Here is a 16,274-nt window from a genome sequence, read left to right as displayed (position 1 = left end):
CCCTGTGGGCCGGAGGCTGGGACACTGAGCTGGAGTCAGGATACCTGGGTTCTGTTCCTCCCTTCAGCACCGACCTGCTGGGTGACATTGGGCCGGTCCCATCTCCCCTGTTCCGTCCCCTCCCTTTGACTGCTCAGACTGGGAGCTCTTGGGGGCAGGGGCCGTCTCTTACTCCGGTGCTGCCCGGCCATACGCGGCCTCCTGGCAGGACAGGCCGAGCCATGGGCCATTGCATGGTGGCCGCCTGACCAGGATCCCAAGCCCTGGGGAGGCTGCCGTCACTCAGAGCACCCCCAGCTGGGCCAAGAGCCCTGGTCTGCTGGCTCCCAGCCCCACAGGGCTTTGGAAGAGGGTCGTCCATCCCTCCCCCGGCGGGGCAGGATGCCAGTGGCTCTCGAGAACGTGACTCCAGCTCCTGATGCTGGCGGGTCTGTTCGCTGCAGACGCAGGGCGAGGTCTGCAAAAGGGGATGTGGGCTCCCAACTCCTCTTAGCTTCAGTCCCTGAACCCCCTGCTCCCATCCCCCACCTGCCCCTCCCCTCCCCATCCCCCAAGTTGCCCCTCCTCTCCCCATCCCCTCTCCCTCTCCTTGCCCCCTGTGCACATTTCACTCAGGTGCCTTCCTCCTCCTCCTCCTCCAGGCTGCCTGGTAGGGGCAGGGGTGCAGTGGACGCGCTGGAGGCACCGTCTCCGGGGGCTCCGTTTCCGCACCCAGAGCCGCCGTAGCTCCCGCTGGCTGGGAGCAGCAATTTCAGGAAAACCAGCTCAGGCCCTGCAGCCCCGGACTGGAGCAGGCTCAGTCGCCGGGGGGAAGGTGCGCACAGGCCGGTCGGCAACTGCCGGGGATGGAGCCTGCTCGGTGCAGAGGGATTCCTCGGAGAATAACGCAGCCAACTCCAAGCCCTGCTGGCCTGTGGGCACAGCCACTTCCAGGGCTTCCCAGTCAGCCAAAGGGGGCTGAATTTCACAGGGAAGGCAAAGGGCACCTCCCTGACCCCCGGCGACCTCCCGGCCAAGGGTCTAGTCTCTGCTCCGCGGCAGGGAGCTTCTCAGTCAGTTTATTTTATCGTGGTCAAACGGGTGTTTTCCCCTCCTCCCTGGCTGAGCAACTGCTGAGCTGTTTTAGCTGAAACGTCTCAGAAAGTTCAGCCTGAGGCAGACGCCTGGCTCGGGACATTTCACACCCAACCGTTTCTGTCTGAGAAAGTGACAAGAACTGAAAACTTGTAACTTGTAACGGGAAGTGCCAGGCACCCGTAACTGGAGATGGCGCTGCCAGCCCCGCCTGTAACATCCCAGTGCCCCGGAGTGGGCGGGGTGGGGTATGGCTGCTCTCCGGATACGCCAGGGGATCTGTCCCAGGGCCCGGGACGTGTCTGGGGGTGGCTGGTGAGGTGTATCCCAGGCCTGAGTTTGCTAGGAGCGTCCCTGGGGACCATTAGAGCCGGCCAGAGCGTTAGGCTGGGACATCGCCCCTGGGTGCCAGCAGCCCTGGGTGCATCGGAGCCATTTTAGTCCTTGCAGGCTACAAAGCAGCGTGAGACACGGCCAGGGGTAACCTACCTTAAACAGGCTGAAGGGGTCAAGCAGAGGTGGAGTCCAGCTGCTAGTCTGTCTTTTCCTCCTCTGGAAAAAGTCCATCGGGAAATTATGGAAGGTAGGAATTAGACTTGAGGAACTTGGAAATTCCGGCTTCCAATGGACATATGCACAATGAGGTGAATCAGGGTCTCGAGCCGCAGCGGGATAGTCTCCTTGCAGAAAATGGGGGAGCACGTCATAGACCTAAAGATAACAACAGACAACATCAGCCACGAAACCGAGACACGAGCTACCCCAGGGCCAACTGCTGCCCCTCCCCTCACTAACGCATCACCCCACAACCCTCCCCTATCGCCCCAGCCTCATCCCCAGTCTGGACACCTCCACCCACTTGCCCAGCCCCCGCACCCTGCAGGGGCCTCTCCCTGTGCCTTCCCCCACCCAGCCCTACAAGAGGGACCCGCGGCTCCCAACGCACTGGGAGAACCTGTGGGGGGGAGGGCAGGTGCCCCCTCTCTCTGTGGGGCTCTTAGTGCCCCCTCCCCCACTCTGTCTGCATCACGGGGGGTCCTCGTCGAGGGTTGCCCTAGGGCGGCAGCACATAGGGACGTGTGGGTCATCCCTGGCCCACTGAGTCCTGTCCCTGCTGCCTCACGGCGCTTGGGAGGCTTCACTGGCCGTGTGCAGAGCCCGGGAGCCCCTGACGGCAGCGCCAGCGCCAGGCCGAGGGCGATTCCTTCTCACCACCCAGGCAGGGCCAATCCTGGCTCCCGGGGGAAGCTGGAGCCTCCCACAATGCACCTGGCCAGCTGTCCATGCTGTACGTGGGGAGCAGGAAATTCTCCTGCCCCTGCCCCGGGGCCAGCTCTGCCCTGGAGAGCGAGCTCCGCTTCCCGGCCACTATCTCAGCTCTGAGCTCCCTGTTCCCAGCCAGAGCCGGGGTGGGGGTGTCGGGAGGGGGGACGACACTGCAAGGGCTGATAGGAGAACAGACAAGGCAAGCGGGGACCCTACAGAGCTCGGGGTGTCAAGTGCCATGGGAGCAGCCCTGAGATTGGGGAGAGGTGGCCTGGAGGGCCCGTCCCCCAGCGGCTCTGCACGGCCCCTGCCTGCGAGGGGGGGACATGTTGGGGGGCCGGGCGAGCGGCCGAGCTGCTCTGGACTCACCGTGTCCACGCTGAGCTCGGCCTCGGGCTTCATGAGCAGCACGCTCTGATCCACGGCGCGGACGGCGCACAGGGACCCGGGGGCAGCCTGCACCCGCAGCTGCAGCTCTGAGCCCGGCAGGGCCCGGTCCTGTGAGAAGGCCAGCTTCACCTGCGGGGGCACAGGGCGTCACGTGGGGGAGACCCCAGGGGAGGAGGAGACAGTCCCGGGCAGGGTTGGCAGGGGCCCAGCTGTGGGCACCCAGGTCGCTCTGGCCCAGGCCCCGCTGGCGGAAGGGCTGGTGCTTTGGGAGTCGGGGCTGGGGGCTGGAGCGGGGAGTTGAGGCAGCCCAGGCTCATTCAGTGCCCCCGTGGGGCGGCTCCTGGGGCTGCAGTTGTTTCTAGACACGCCGGGCAGCGTGCATGGTGGGGGGAGATGGGGGTGCAACAACCCTGGCGCTGCTGTAAGGCCGGGGAAGGGAGGGGCCGAGGGCACCAGCCATGCCCCTAGTCAGAGCTCCAGCTGTGGGGCAGGGAGCGATTCCCCCCCAGAGGCTCCTCTGCCCCGAGCCCGGCTCACCTTGTTTGGGAGGCACTTGGCCACGCGCAGCAGGGCGCTGTCGGCAGCCATCTCTCCGTCGGGCAGCACCGTGTAACCCAGCACCTTGGCAGAGGGTGCCAGGTCGGCGCCGACAGGCAGCTCCACAGAGAAGGAGCCCTTCAGCCCTACGGAGCGTGGGAAACACACAGGGGACGTCAGGGCCAGCCGGCAGAGCCCCTCCCCCAGCCCGGCCCCTGCCCAGGGGCTCAATCCCCCCTCACCCCTGCACAGACCCTCCCCCGCCACCTACCAGCCCCCACTCTGAGGTCCAGCCCCTTCTGGAGGGTCCTGGCGATGGCTCCCTTGGCCACGACCTGCGGAGGAGGAGACGGAGTCACGGAGCTGACGCTCTCCACAGCTGAAAAACGTGGGGCTGGCCACGCAGGAGTCAGGGCAGGGCGCAGCCTCTCCCCCCATGCGCTGAGCCCGCAGAGGTGGGGTGGGCGGGGGGAGGACATTCAGACACCAGCAGCCTGGGGCTGGAGTGGACCCAGCGCCCCTTGGGGGAGAAAGTCCCGTATCCCGGTGCCCAGCCCCCCGGGGTAGCCAGCCCCAGCTTTGGGGCCAGACTGGACCCAGAACCTCCTCGTGGGGAAAGGGGAGATGCCCCGTCCTGATCTAGCCCAGCCCTTGTCGGTCACAGGGACCTTCTGTTCCCTGCTGGTCTGTCATGGCTCACAAGACGGATTGCGCACCTCGCGCTGTCACACACACACACACACACACACACACGCACACACACACACACACACACACACACACTTTAGTCTCCCAGGATGGCGCTCACCAGGAAGATGAAATCCAGGCTCTCGGACCCGTTCCCCAGCGACTCTCTAGCAAAGACATAATCCACCTGCAGCTGCTGGGCCCGGTCGCAGGGCAGCTCCCCTCCCAGCGAGCGGATCTTCAGGAAACTCTGGCTCTTGGAGTAGAAGGGCTCCAGGTGAAGAATGGCATCCCGGTAGCTGGGAGAGACTCTCTCATCCACAGAGCTGGGAATCTCCTTCGTGAACTTCCCCTGTGGGACGCAGAGAGCGATGGGGATCGCCGGGGGCAGGCGCCCGGCACAGGACAGGAAAGCTGCCGGGCAGGGCGGGCTCTGATGCTGCTGACTGAGCTCGCCCTCAAGGCCCCGCGCCCGTCAGAAGGTTTGAATGGGGCAGCCACAGCGGCAATGCACCCCTGAGCTGCTGGGCCCAGCGCTGGTGCCTCGTACACAGGGCGAAGGTGCCAGGGCAGCCCGCAGGGGGCGACCGTCCTAGCCTAACCCCACCAGTAACATTAAGGTGAAGACAAGTGGGGCACTGAGATGCCGTTTGCGCCACCCCATTGGTGGCTGTGCTGGGGGGTTGTGTCCCTTCTCTGCCCGGGGTCCGTCTGTCTGTCTATTCAGCCTGAAGGCTCTTCGGGGCAGGGACGGTTTGTGCGTACAGCGCCTAGCACAATGGGGCCACGATCCTGGCTGCTCCTTAGGCACTACCGAAATAAACATTATAAATCACAGAAACAAGAATAGAGGCAGGAGAGCAGGGTCCCCTCTGGGGCTCGGATCCCGTTGCTACCGTCAGAGTGACCGTCCAGGTCCAGCCGGAGGTGTCCAGCTCGAAGGAGGCTCTGCCAGACTCGTCCGTCAGGAAGGTCTCGTTCTTCTGCACGTCTCCATAGTGAACAAAGAGCTGCAGCTTCTCATTCTTCAGCACAGAGCCGTCTGCCGCCCTCAGGAGCATCTGAGTCGAGAGAGAAATGGGGAGACGCACAACTCTGGGGTGCAGCCTCCTGAGAAAGGGCAGGCCTGGAACAGCCGGGGTCCTGGAGGTCAGGATTGAGGCGTGTAGGCAAAGCCACGATGGGGCGGGCACAAGACTGGAATAGCTGAGTGTGCTGGGGGTAGGATTGAGGGCTGGGATGGGTATGGGGGCACGACTGGAATAGCGGTGGTTGCTGGGGTGAGCACGTGCTGGGGTGAGCTAGGTTGCGGGTAATCTCATTACCTCGCCAGTGTAGGAGATCCCAGCCTTGTAGATATCGTCAGCTTCCTCAAAGGTCACGGTAGCAATTTCAGACACGATGGTGCAGCTCTTGGTCCCGTGGAGCTCCACGCCTAGCAGAGTGGGAGGGACGATAGGAGGAAGGTGCCGGGAGCGACACCCGAGTTCAGGCTGCTGCTTCCCAGATTTCCCTCCACAACAAGCCGCCCAGCCGTTTCTCACCCCTCTAGCGTGGCACCGGAGGGCACAATTTCGGGGAGGATTTGGAAGGTTAAACTGGGGCCAGAGAAGGATTTTCCTGGGGAATCTGGAAACTAGAAAATTTAGATTCACCTTCCCATGGGGCTCAATCCCAAACCAGCCCCTTGACATTTGCTGGCAGGGTCTCCTGGCTCTTTTCCCCAGCAGTGTTCTTTACTGAATGGCCCCAGAGCCGACCCCGCACACAGGCCTCTCAGAACAGGGGCGTGCTCCCAGAAAGGCTGTTTTCAGCAGGGCCCAGGGACCCGTTGCCGTTCTGGACCCGCTCTCCTCCAGCTGTTTCATCCCTGAGGTCAGCACATGTTGGGTAACGTTTTCGCCACCCCACGGTTAAAGCTTTCAGACAAATGGGAGGCGGCTGCTCTGGAGATCAGGTTCTTATGGATTAAAGGTGAAGTTATCTAGGTTCGTTGCTCAGCGATTAGCACTTGCAGTGACTCAGGACCCAGCGACACAGGCTGGGCCCTTCTCTGCAGTCTGTGCCAGCTCAATCCAAACCCAGAGGCCACCCGCGGGAGAGGGTTTAGTCTTTGTGGGAAGGTTCCTCTGAGAGGAGGTGGTGGGGCCCACAATCAGTTCATTTTCATGTCAGTATAAAGCCACCTGGCAATAACAGTGATAATAATAATCACCGAGGGCGGCTCATGGCCACGCGGCTCCTGGGCTGGGCAACCTCCCGCTGTCCTGCACCAGGAGACGCCACTGAGTACAATGAGCCACTCTGTCCATTGCCCCGCGTCCTGGGACCTCCCAGGAGGGACCATGGCTCACAGCGCAGTCCCTGTGTGATATACATTGCTCTGCTGTGACAGGCCTGAGCCAACATGGCACAGATTGGAACTGCTGAGCCGCGCCCTGATGGGTTGTGATGTTAATTCAGTTCCAAGAGACCTCTCTGCACATGACAGGTGATGGGAGATGCCAGACAATAACACCCCCCCCCACACACACACACACAGTGGAGTCGTAGTGGGACACTTCAACACAGCAGGGTGAGATCTCACAAGGATCCCCACACCCAGCCCCCACCTCCAGAGTTTAGCAATGAGCTCAGGCTGGGAAGCCAAGCCGACTGTGCGACCAGGGAACCGCTGCAGCAACTGGTCTATCCAGAAGCAAGTGAGTGTCTTCCTGGGAGGGGCACATCCAGCTGGAGAGTGTCTACCTGACTCGGTCTGGGTGGTTTTATTATGTGCGCTGGAGTCCCACCTCCCGTGGTCCCAGATCAGACCAGTGCCCATCGAGCCCGGCATCCTGCCTCCTGTGGTACCAGATCAGATCATTGGCCCAGAGTCCCGTCTCTCACAATAGCTGATGCCGCATGTTGTGCATTTTATGTCCTGCCACCTTGCCATAGCTAACAGAGCTAGACTACTGTAGGACAGCTCAGCCATTCTGTCTGCTCTTAGAGTAGCTGAATAAGGCCCTGTCTGTGTGTGTTTACATCTCTCTGTGTCCCTGGCTGCTGGTTCTCTCTGAGTGCAAGTCACTTCCAAAGATCCAAACACAACACCGCACACATCAGAGGAAGATGGCTGTGCCCGGCTGTACCTGGGCCAGGGGAATCCCTGCCAGATCCTGGCTGGGAGCAGCCTGCAACAGAAGCAGCGAAGCAGATGAGAAGTTCGTCATGTCAGCTAGATGAGCCCCGCCAGAACCCCGGCTGTGAGCAGCGCCAGCTGTGGGGAGTTCGGCTCTGGGTCCAGATCTGAGCTCACATGAGGGCTCGGTCACTGAGGGGGGCCAAACCGAACCCTAGGCCCAAACCCCCCAAATGCTGCCCCCTGGGCCCATCTCTAGAGCAGCTGGGCTAGAAACAACATTATCACATGTGTATCAGACCCCTCTGCCTCCGGAGATCACTGTCGTGGGCCGTGTGTACATGTGCTCAGCGGCGTATTACAGGCTGGGTCAAACCTCCCTGAGGCTGGTGCATGAAACTGCCGCCCTGCGGTAAAGACAGCCGTAAACACACTTCAGCTGCTTTACATCAGCCCCTTTAACAAAGGCACATGCGACTCCGCCCAGGAATTACAACTAGCTGGGTGGAGGCTTCGTTGGCTAATCGGTTTTGGGGTAAGGGCAGGGTGGGGGTGCGCAGATAGGGAAGGAAGCTGCAGACGCAGCCTGGACAAGCCCTGTGGCCCTGACAGAAGCCTAGAGGGAGGATTTCTGAGCTTTGGGGCTGCCATCAAGGACCCGGTCTCCTGTTGTTCGGTTCCTCCTGTGTTCAGGAAAACAGGACTTGGCACTTTCCTGGTAAATAAACAAAACTGCATCAAAGAGACCCTGCCTCCACCTGCCATTTCACCTGCTCCCTAGAACAGCCTGCAACCCCCCCAGATTTTGGCTCACCACATGGGTGAAAAATGAGTGCTTGTGTGTGCGTTCAATAGTGCATGTGTGTGCATGGGGCTGCACACATCAGTGTGTGTCTGAGGATGAGGGCGTGTGTCTGTGGATGCCTGTGCACGGGAGTACGTGTTGGGTCCCACCTGTTCCCTCCTCCACTAGCGACGCCTTGGCCTGGAGACTCATCCCGTAGCCAGAGCGGGTCAGGTTGAATGGAGCTGTCCCCACCTCTCTGGAGAAGCAGCCGTTCCTCTCAGTCTAGAGGGAGAGAATCACAGTCTGGTTAGCAGCAGCCAGGCCCGGCACGTGTCAGCTCAGCTGGTCTCTAATGGCTGGGTCTGGTCAGTACTTGGAGGGGAGACACTCAAAGGAAGCCTGGGGGTGAAAGCAGCAGTGGGGGATTCTCTGGCCTTGGAGTCAGCCCTGACTGCGGTGTCCCAGCGTGGTGCTAGGGGCGCTGTGCGGCTGGAGCTGCTGTCGTTGGAGGAGCTGCGAAAGGAGGCCCTGGCCACTCGTGCCCATCCCAGCCGAGTGATATTTACTGTCTCAGTATCTATCCCTTTCCTCGTGGTGCCCAGCGTTCTGTTCACTACATTGACGCTGCCGCGCACTGAGCGGATGTGTTCAGAGAACTGCCCACAGTGACGCCAAGATCTCTGTCCTGAGCGTAACAGCTAATTTAGACCCTGCCATGTTGTAGGTACGGCTGGGATTACGTTTTCCAATGTGCACTGCTTTGTAGGTACCAACATGGACATTCACCTGCCGTTTGGTTGCCCAGTCTCATGAGCTGTATGTGCCCGCGCTGGCCCTCAACCGAAGGGCAGCACAGGCACTGCCAGGCCGGCCATTGCTGGTTGGCAGCCTGGACGCAGCTGGGAGGATAAAAGGACGGAGAAGCAGAGGGGCAGGGCGGGGCGGCACCAGCAGAGGAAGCAGGCCTGGAGGAGGGGGGAACTCAGGCCAGCGAGCTGCTGAAGAGCTGCTCAGGGACAACACCCTAGAAAGAAACAGCCAGACCAGCAGGCTGAAAAGCCGGCAGAAACCCGGGAGAGGCAGGAAGGAGCTCAGGACACAGCCGGAGATGACGAACCCTGATCCGGCTCATCTAGCTTGATGGCCTGAGCTGGGACGCAGCGGAGTGGGCAGGCCGGCCTACGTTCCCCTCCTGATCCCCTGACGGACGTAAGAGTGGAGAGGATCATCAGACCCCCGGGCACCAGTAACAGTCGAACAGCCCACCAGGCCAAGTGGGTTCAGGTGCCATGTCCCGCCTGGCCAAAGAGGAACCACTGCACTCACACACTGACTCGTACCCACTCGCCCAGTTTTGTGAGATCCCAGCGTAGCTCTTCACAGTCAGCTTTGGATTTACCTGTCTTGAATAGTTGTGTATCGTCTGCAGATTTTGCCACCTCACGTTCAGCCCGTTCTCAAGCTCATTTATGAATATGTTGAACAGCACAGATCCCAGTACTGACCCTTGGGGGACTCTGCATTTACCTTTCTTCCTTCTGAGAACTGACCATTTATTCCTACCCTTTCTTTCCTGTCTTTTCAGCAGTTACTGATCCATGAGAGACCTTCCCTCTTATCCCATGACTGGTCACTTTGCTTAAGAGCTGTCTGTGAGGAATCTTGCCAAAGGCTTTCTGAAAGTCCAAGTACGCTACATCGACTGGATCACCTTTGTCCATTTGCTTGTTGACTTCCTCAAAGAATTCTAATAGATTGGTGAGGCGTGATTTCCCTTTACAAAAGCCATGTTGACTCTTCCCTAACACAGAGTGTTTATCTATGTGTCTGAGAAATATTGTCTTTATTATAGTATCAACCAATCTGCCTGAAACTGAAGTTAAGCTCACCAAGCTGCAATTGCCTGGATTGCTTCTGGAGCCCTTTTAAAAAATAGGCATGACATTAGCTACCTTCCAGTCATCGGGTACACAGGATGATTTAAGTGATAGGTGATATACGACCATTAGTAGTTCTGCAATTTCATATCTGAGTTTCTTCAGAACACTTGGGTGAATACATGAGAACGGCCACACTGACTCAAAAAAATGGTCCATCTAGTCCAGTATCCTGTCTTCCGACAGTGGCCAATGCCAGGTACTTCAGAGGTTCATCCCTTAGGTGGCGATATGTGTAATATATTTAACCTCACAACAGCCATTCCTGGCAGTGCACTGAAGGGTCTTATAGCGACCACATCTCTGCTGTATCTCTACACTGTGGGAGCTCTGTAGCCAGTCCATATCTGCTACAGAAGCCTGACCCTCTGGGTGCAGCCCTGCAACCTGCTGTGCACACGGGACACATCACAGCAGGTTCGTGGGATCCTTTAATCTTCTCCCCATCCTGAAGAGTTGCTGCTGTGCACTGCTGGACAGCTGCCCCCAACCCCCACCCCAGCTGAGGAACCCCTAGGGTTCCAGGGCCTGATTCACCTCCACTGACACCTGTTTTACACCAGGGTCTCTCCACAGTAATCACTGACTTACCCCACTGAAGGTGAGAGCCGGCCCCCAAGTCTACAAAGTGCTTTGAAACCGTTTCAGGATGAAAGATACCAGGGGAATGTACAGCATCATCATAGCTAGTCTCAGCGACCCCCTCCCCCTTGGCATCCAGCAACATGCCAGGTTCACCCGCCCTCCCCAGGCGCACTCACCTGGCCAGTGAGCTCTATGCACAGATTCTTATTTGGGTTATAATCCCACCAGATATATGAGGAGTGGTGTTGCCGACACAGGCTGGCCTGGACCCTCCCCAGGACGCGCTTCCTGTTGGTGTATCTGTTTAGCAGAGGGGAGGGAGAGGGTAAGTGGGAGGTGAGGGGGGCCGATGCTCACAGGGGGCTCCCATGTGGGGGTGTTGGTGGTTTGGGTGGGAGTGTGAGCCCCATGGCTGAGCACGTGGCAGGCAGGGGCAGGGGCAGGCTCAGGCCCAGGGTGGTGCCAGGCCCCCCCTTCACTGGCTGGCAGGGCTAGGTTCACACTCACGGGCCGCACACTCGCAGCGAGATCGTCTCATCCAGCACCGTCACCACAGGGGGCAGCTCGATGGTCACTTCGAACACGGGCAGCACTGGGGGGCAGAGAGGGACAGGGTGAAATGGACCCACAGCCCCGGCTCGGGAGTCTTGTTGTGACTCTCAGGATAGCTGGCAGCTTTGGGGCATCTCCTCACCCCTGCAGCATCTCGTGGTCCCTGCCCAAGTGGCTGCCATGGCGACGACTAACAATGGCCTGGAGACCACGAGAGCCCGGGACTAACAGAGTCACTGCTTCCCATCAGCCCCTGGGGCAGGATGTCTGCCCTCAGACAGGCTGCTCGGTGCCCGGGGAACGGCTGGGCCTGCGCTGGGCAGGGGCCATGGGGCAGAGGGGCGGGAGGGCAGGGCAGCCCCCAGGCCGTGGATTGGTCAGGGAACGAGCAGTTGACCCTGTGCGGAGACCCCTGCTCGGCCTGGGGGCGGGGCTAGTCCCTTCTCGCCACGCCCAGACTCAGCTCCTCGGCGCCCCGTGGCCCCGGTGACGGGCGCTGGGCAGGCCAGGGCTGTGGGGAGCAGCATCCCCACCTCGGCCAGTGCCCGGCTCCGCCAGGTGGGGCCCTCAGGGGAGACGTGGGACGGTCCGGCCTTTACCCGACCTCCAGCCCCGCCTGCAAGCGCTGATTGGCTGCCTTCCCCACTGCCCCGCCTCCTGTGGGAAGAGCAGCCAATCAGCTGCTGAAGGAGCAGGCAGAGCTCTCACCCCTCCCCTCAGGAGCCAAAGGAGCTTTTGGGAAGGGGGGGGGGAGAGGGATCAGCTAAAACCATCAACAGGGGGGAGGGGGGAGCTGAGAGAGCCCAGCACCTCAGGTTGGCTCTGTCCCCCGTGATCCCTGCTCCCTCCAGGAGGGGCACAGAGCCTCTGTCTATGGCTGCACCAGGCACAGAGTCAGGGCTGGGGTAGCAGGGGCATTTGGGGGGCTCGGGGGAGGGTGTCTGACCCCCAGGAGGCGCGGGGGTTGCTGACCTAAGGCCTCCCCCAGGGCCCGGGCGCCGTGCGTTTCTAGCCCTGCCTCCCTTTCCCTGCTCACACTCACCTCAGCCGACCCCGGCAGGGCTGTCGGACCAGAGCAGCCGGCAGCTCAGCTCAGCTCAGCTCAGCTCAGCGCCCTCTGCGCTGCCTCCGATGCCCGGCCGAGCGCGCAGCATCGCTCGTTGAATTCTGTTCAGTGCGTTTTCCGTCAAAGACACAGACCGAAAACTGACTGGACACAATCAACTATTCCCACCGGCAATGGGTTTCCAGAGGAGCCGGCACCTCCACAGGGAATTTCCCAAGGGGCCCGCAAATGAAAAAAGGCGGAAGTCACTGCAGTGGGGCAGGGACGGGGGGGGGCAGGGAGACTGAATTCCCCCTCCAGTGCCCTGTGCTGGGAGCAGTGGGCACAGGGTGGCTGAGGCCCAGGACAGTTTGGGGCCGGCTGGGACAGTCCCAGGGCTCTGAGCTCCCAGGGACCCTCTGACGGAGCCCCACAGACACATTGCCCCAAGGAGAATCATGAATCCCCTCCCGCCACACGTGCCCCGCTGCTCACCGTATTCCTTCACATTGAACGAGTGCCTCCTCCCCTCCGCCTCGATGGCGTACGTCCCCAGGGCCGGCTCTGCAGACAGCGGAAGGGACAGGTCCACGATGCCCTGCTGCGGAGTCACATCTCGCCACTGGGCGATGCGGTTCCCGCTGGGATCCTGGCACACGGACACGCCCTGCTCAGCCTCTGCCCCCCACAGATGGCTTCTCCCGTCAGCCCCCGAGTGCGCCTCCTGCTGTTGACGGGGGCTGGATCGACGGCCGGGGGCTCAAATCCTTCTCTTTATCCCTGGAGCAGGCACCGCCGGGCAGCCGCTGGGCAAGTTCCCCCACATGGTGCCCCCAGCCAGCGCCCCTCAGCCCTGACCTGAGGGCACCACCTCTGGGGAGGGACAATCTCCCACAGGCACCTCATCAGCCTGGACACAGCCCAGGGAACAGGCCGTAGGGATCATTCCCATCTCAGCTCTAGCCCTCTGGGGTAATGTTCCCTGTCCTCCTCCCCCCGTGAAGCCTCCCCCAACCTCCACCCCTCCCCTCTGCCTCTGCAGCTCCCAGAGACCCTCCCTCCCCTTCCCCAATGAGGGTCCCCAGGGAGCTCCCCGCTGAGTTCCCCTGGCCTGACCCAGACTTCGGGGGCTGGGAACATTGGAGGTGAGTGACTCAGGCAAGGATCCCAACCCGGCCCAAACCCTCCTGCCCCCCAGACAGACAGCCCCAGACTCTGCAAACTCGGGGTGGGGAGGGCGTAACCCGATGGCACAAATGTCCCCTCCCTGCCCCATGTGGCCCAGCCCAGCAATGCCCTGGGCTCTGGGACCCTTTGCACCCCACAGCAGGGCCCAGGGGTCTAGGGCTGGATTTGCCAGACACTGTGGTCACAGCCCAGACTCCTCTGGACTCCCCCCCACTGAACACCCCCTGGTGCCCTTGAAGGAGCCAGACAGGAAGAGGAGGAGGCTGGAGCGGGACAGACTGACCTGCAGGGTCACCAGGGGCAGCTGCAAAGCAAACAGACAGGAGAGGGCTCGGTTAGAGGGGCAGGAAACACCCCACAGTGCCCAGGCGTCTGCCTGTGACCTGCCCAGGCCGGGTGTCTGTGGGGCCGTGGGGGATCGTACGGGCAGCAGCGCGGGTGACCGAGAGCAGGGAGATGACGGGGAGCCCACAGCCCTGCCCACGCCGGGACCGTGAAGCTGCAGCTCTCGCCCCTCCCTGCGACGGTGGATACAGGCGGTGGGTGCTTGTCTGTCCGTGTGGAGTCCGTGTGGCATGACTTGCACACACGGCGAGTGTGAGTTCACGCTGGTGGGGGCAGAGCGACGCACTCTTCTGAATGGCGTCCCCAGTCTGACACCAGACAACAGCATGGGATGAATGGGGGAAACCCCTCAAAAAGAGACGGTCTGATTTCACACTGGACGCGTGGCCTCCTGGGTAGACAGAGCGACCGAGTTCAGTGCCCCAGGGCCTGTTACCTGCCCCCAGCCCCGCCCCTGCGCTCACCTTCCTGCTGCTGGGAACGAAGTCTTTGTCCAAACGGACGATTCGAAACTTCACTGCAAAGGATCAGACGCAGAGGCAGGGATCAGCCCCGGCTACGTTTGCCCGAGTGAATTCCCAGCTGGGGACGCAGCCAGCCGGACGCCCTGGGCTCTGCGGCCTCTGCGAACCCGCAGAATGGCACAGGCTGTGCAGGGCGGCCCAGGCTTCCCCTGGCTGCCCTCTGCCACCGTGCTGCGGCCCTGCCCTGGGCGGCTGGAGGGGAGCTCGGCCTCCCGGGCCCAGCTGGCCCCGGCCTCACTGCTGAGGCTGCCAGAGGAGGCCGATCGGTGCCCCTGCAGCGTCTGGGCCGTCACCAAGGACGGGCTGAGACCCCCACTTCAGTCCATACAGGCCCCAAACAGGCTCAGGCTTTGGGTCTCCCTCCCCCTGGGGCCGGGTGCAGCTGGGGACCTCGTAGTGAGAGTTCCGTACCCACTGCTGGGCACCATCCTGTACCCAGAGCCCGGGAGTCCATCCCAAGGGCCTGGCCCCTCAAAACCCCTCCAGCAGCTCCTGCCCTCTCACCTGTCTGTCCCGGCACGTAGACGGCCTTGTCTGTCTGCACAAAGGTCCCGGGCTCCAGCGCCCGCACCAGCACTTTCTTCTGCTCAGAGAACTGCAGGGAATCTCCCTGGATGGAGACGTGCAGCTCTGCAACTTCCTGCTCCCCACCGGACGGGGCTGGGACCTGCACACGGGAAACCCCAACAAGGCCAGAGCGGCTGGAACGGGCTGGGCGTGGGGCAGACCTGCTATCGCGTGGGGAGGGGCAGTGGTGTTTGCGAGTCACCGTTACAACCGCCCCAGACACAGGACTGTGAATGGGAGGGAGCATGGACAAAGGGCGCTCGATGGAGCTGGAAGCCAAGGCGCCCTCTGTCCCTGCACCCGTCCCGTCCCGGCTCCCTCCTGCTCTCACTGCTGAGGGCCGCTCTCGAGGGCTGCGGCTGCAGCTGCCCAGTGAGTGAGCAGCTCCCTGCGCACGGCCAGTCCCCTGAGCCCTCCCGTGCCCGGCCTGCGGCTGGGCTGGGGCTGCAGACCCAGCGCTCAAGGGCGCCGTGCCCATGGCAGTGCCCCGGGCCGTGCTGGCGGCTGCGGGCGGCTCACCTGGAAGCGCACGTTCTCGTGCAGACGGGGCCCCTGGACCTCTCTCTCCAGCAGGGTGATGGCGCTGGTCCCATTCCCCCTCTCCAGCCGCACGCTCACCCGGACGGTCTCGTTGAGGGCGCTGAGATGAACTGACACCGTCCCCGTGTGCGGGTGGTAGAGCTCGGCTGGGCTCACCACCACATAGTGCCTGGGGAGGGAAACACGGGGGGGAAGGGATGGGAGGGGACAGCCCAGGGGATCGGGGGTGACTGATTTCTGAGTGTCCCTCCTGCCGGGGACAGAGCTGGGTCGAAGGTGCTGGAGGCTGATTCTTCTCCCTCGCCACAGGGCAGGGACAGGACAAGCCGCCCTGCTCCTCCCCCCGCCCCAGCCCCAGCCCCAGCCTGCCTCCTGTGGATCTTGGGGAGCCCCCGGGGCGCAGGGAGGAGCTCGGTCCCCATCCAGGCCGGGCCTCTTGGCTGCTCGGCTTGCCCGGAAGGGACCCCTGTGACTGGCAGGGGGAGGCTGGTTAGTCTGTGGCTGTTCTGAGCCCCTGAACCCTTTGGAGCCGGTAACCGGCTTAGAGAAACCCCAGCCCCACCTCCAACCCAGTCTGCACCCCGGGACCTTCGCCCGCTCGCGCAGGACCCATTCATTAGCTTTTGCACCTTCCGGCCACTCCCTGGTTCTGGCTGAGACGTTCGTTTAACGCACTTCGTTGCTCTATAATTTTATTCTATTTCAATGGTGCCTGGAGCCCAGCCCAGACTGAGCCTCACCGCGCTGGGGCGTCCAGACACGGAGCCAGAGACAGGCTGTGGCCGAGCAGGTTCCAGGCTGACGGGAGCCGTCGGCCACAGAGGATTCTCAGCCCCTGGTTCACAGGGCAGCTGAGGCTCAGAGAGGGTCAGTGTCAGGCCCAGGGCGCACAGGACGTTTGTAGCAGAGCTGGGCACTGCCCCAGATCTCCTGTGCCCCAAGCCAAGGCCTTAACTGCAGAGCCACCCCCCCACCTCTGGGAGGGGCAGGACAAGGGGGACCAGAGGGACCCAGCACCAGGGACTGAGCTCCCGGGGAGAACGTAACTGTCCCGTGTGTTTCGGATCGAGCAGCCCCCCCACCGGTGCCCTAGGCTGCTTCTGTCTATACTGTCTATACCTTGACT

General features: G+C 61.9%; 1 protein-coding gene across 1 annotated transcript in view; it reads right to left on the bottom strand.

The window, feature by feature from the left end:
- The window catches only part of LOC137149373 (alpha-2-macroglobulin-like protein 1), a gene marked incomplete at its 5' end in the record, with an annotated part of 28,804 nt that extends 13,487 nt beyond the window's left edge, over positions 1 to 15,317 (bottom strand). The window contains 15 exons of the mRNA XM_067542873.1: positions 1,564 to 1,785; positions 2,710 to 2,859; positions 3,268 to 3,413; positions 3,539 to 3,602; positions 4,076 to 4,306; positions 4,851 to 5,015; positions 5,280 to 5,389; positions 8,033 to 8,147; positions 10,564 to 10,687; positions 10,895 to 10,979; positions 12,480 to 12,633; positions 13,456 to 13,476; positions 13,982 to 14,034; positions 14,546 to 14,708; positions 15,128 to 15,317. Coding sequence (XP_067398974.1) covers positions 1,564 to 1,785; positions 2,710 to 2,859; positions 3,268 to 3,413; positions 3,539 to 3,602; positions 4,076 to 4,306; positions 4,851 to 5,015; positions 5,280 to 5,389; positions 8,033 to 8,147; positions 10,564 to 10,687; positions 10,895 to 10,979; positions 12,480 to 12,633; positions 13,456 to 13,476; positions 13,982 to 14,034; positions 14,546 to 14,708; positions 15,128 to 15,317 — 1,993 coding nt within the window. The remainder of the gene's footprint in view (positions 1 to 1,563; positions 1,786 to 2,709; positions 2,860 to 3,267; positions 3,414 to 3,538; positions 3,603 to 4,075; positions 4,307 to 4,850; positions 5,016 to 5,279; positions 5,390 to 8,032; positions 8,148 to 10,563; positions 10,688 to 10,894; positions 10,980 to 12,479; positions 12,634 to 13,455; positions 13,477 to 13,981; positions 14,035 to 14,545; positions 14,709 to 15,127) is intronic.
- Positions 15,318 to 16,274: the final 957 nt, after the last annotated feature.

The sequence above is a fragment of the Emydura macquarii genome, unplaced genomic scaffold (assembly GCF_026122565.2).
Source record: "Emydura macquarii macquarii isolate MOO-44397 ecotype Brisbane River unplaced genomic scaffold, CSIRO-AGI_Emac_v2 contig_737, whole genome shotgun sequence".
NCBI classification, from domain to species: domain Eukaryota; kingdom Metazoa; phylum Chordata; order Testudines; family Chelidae; genus Emydura; species Emydura macquarii.
This window is presented reverse-complemented; position numbering and strand designations above follow the sequence as displayed.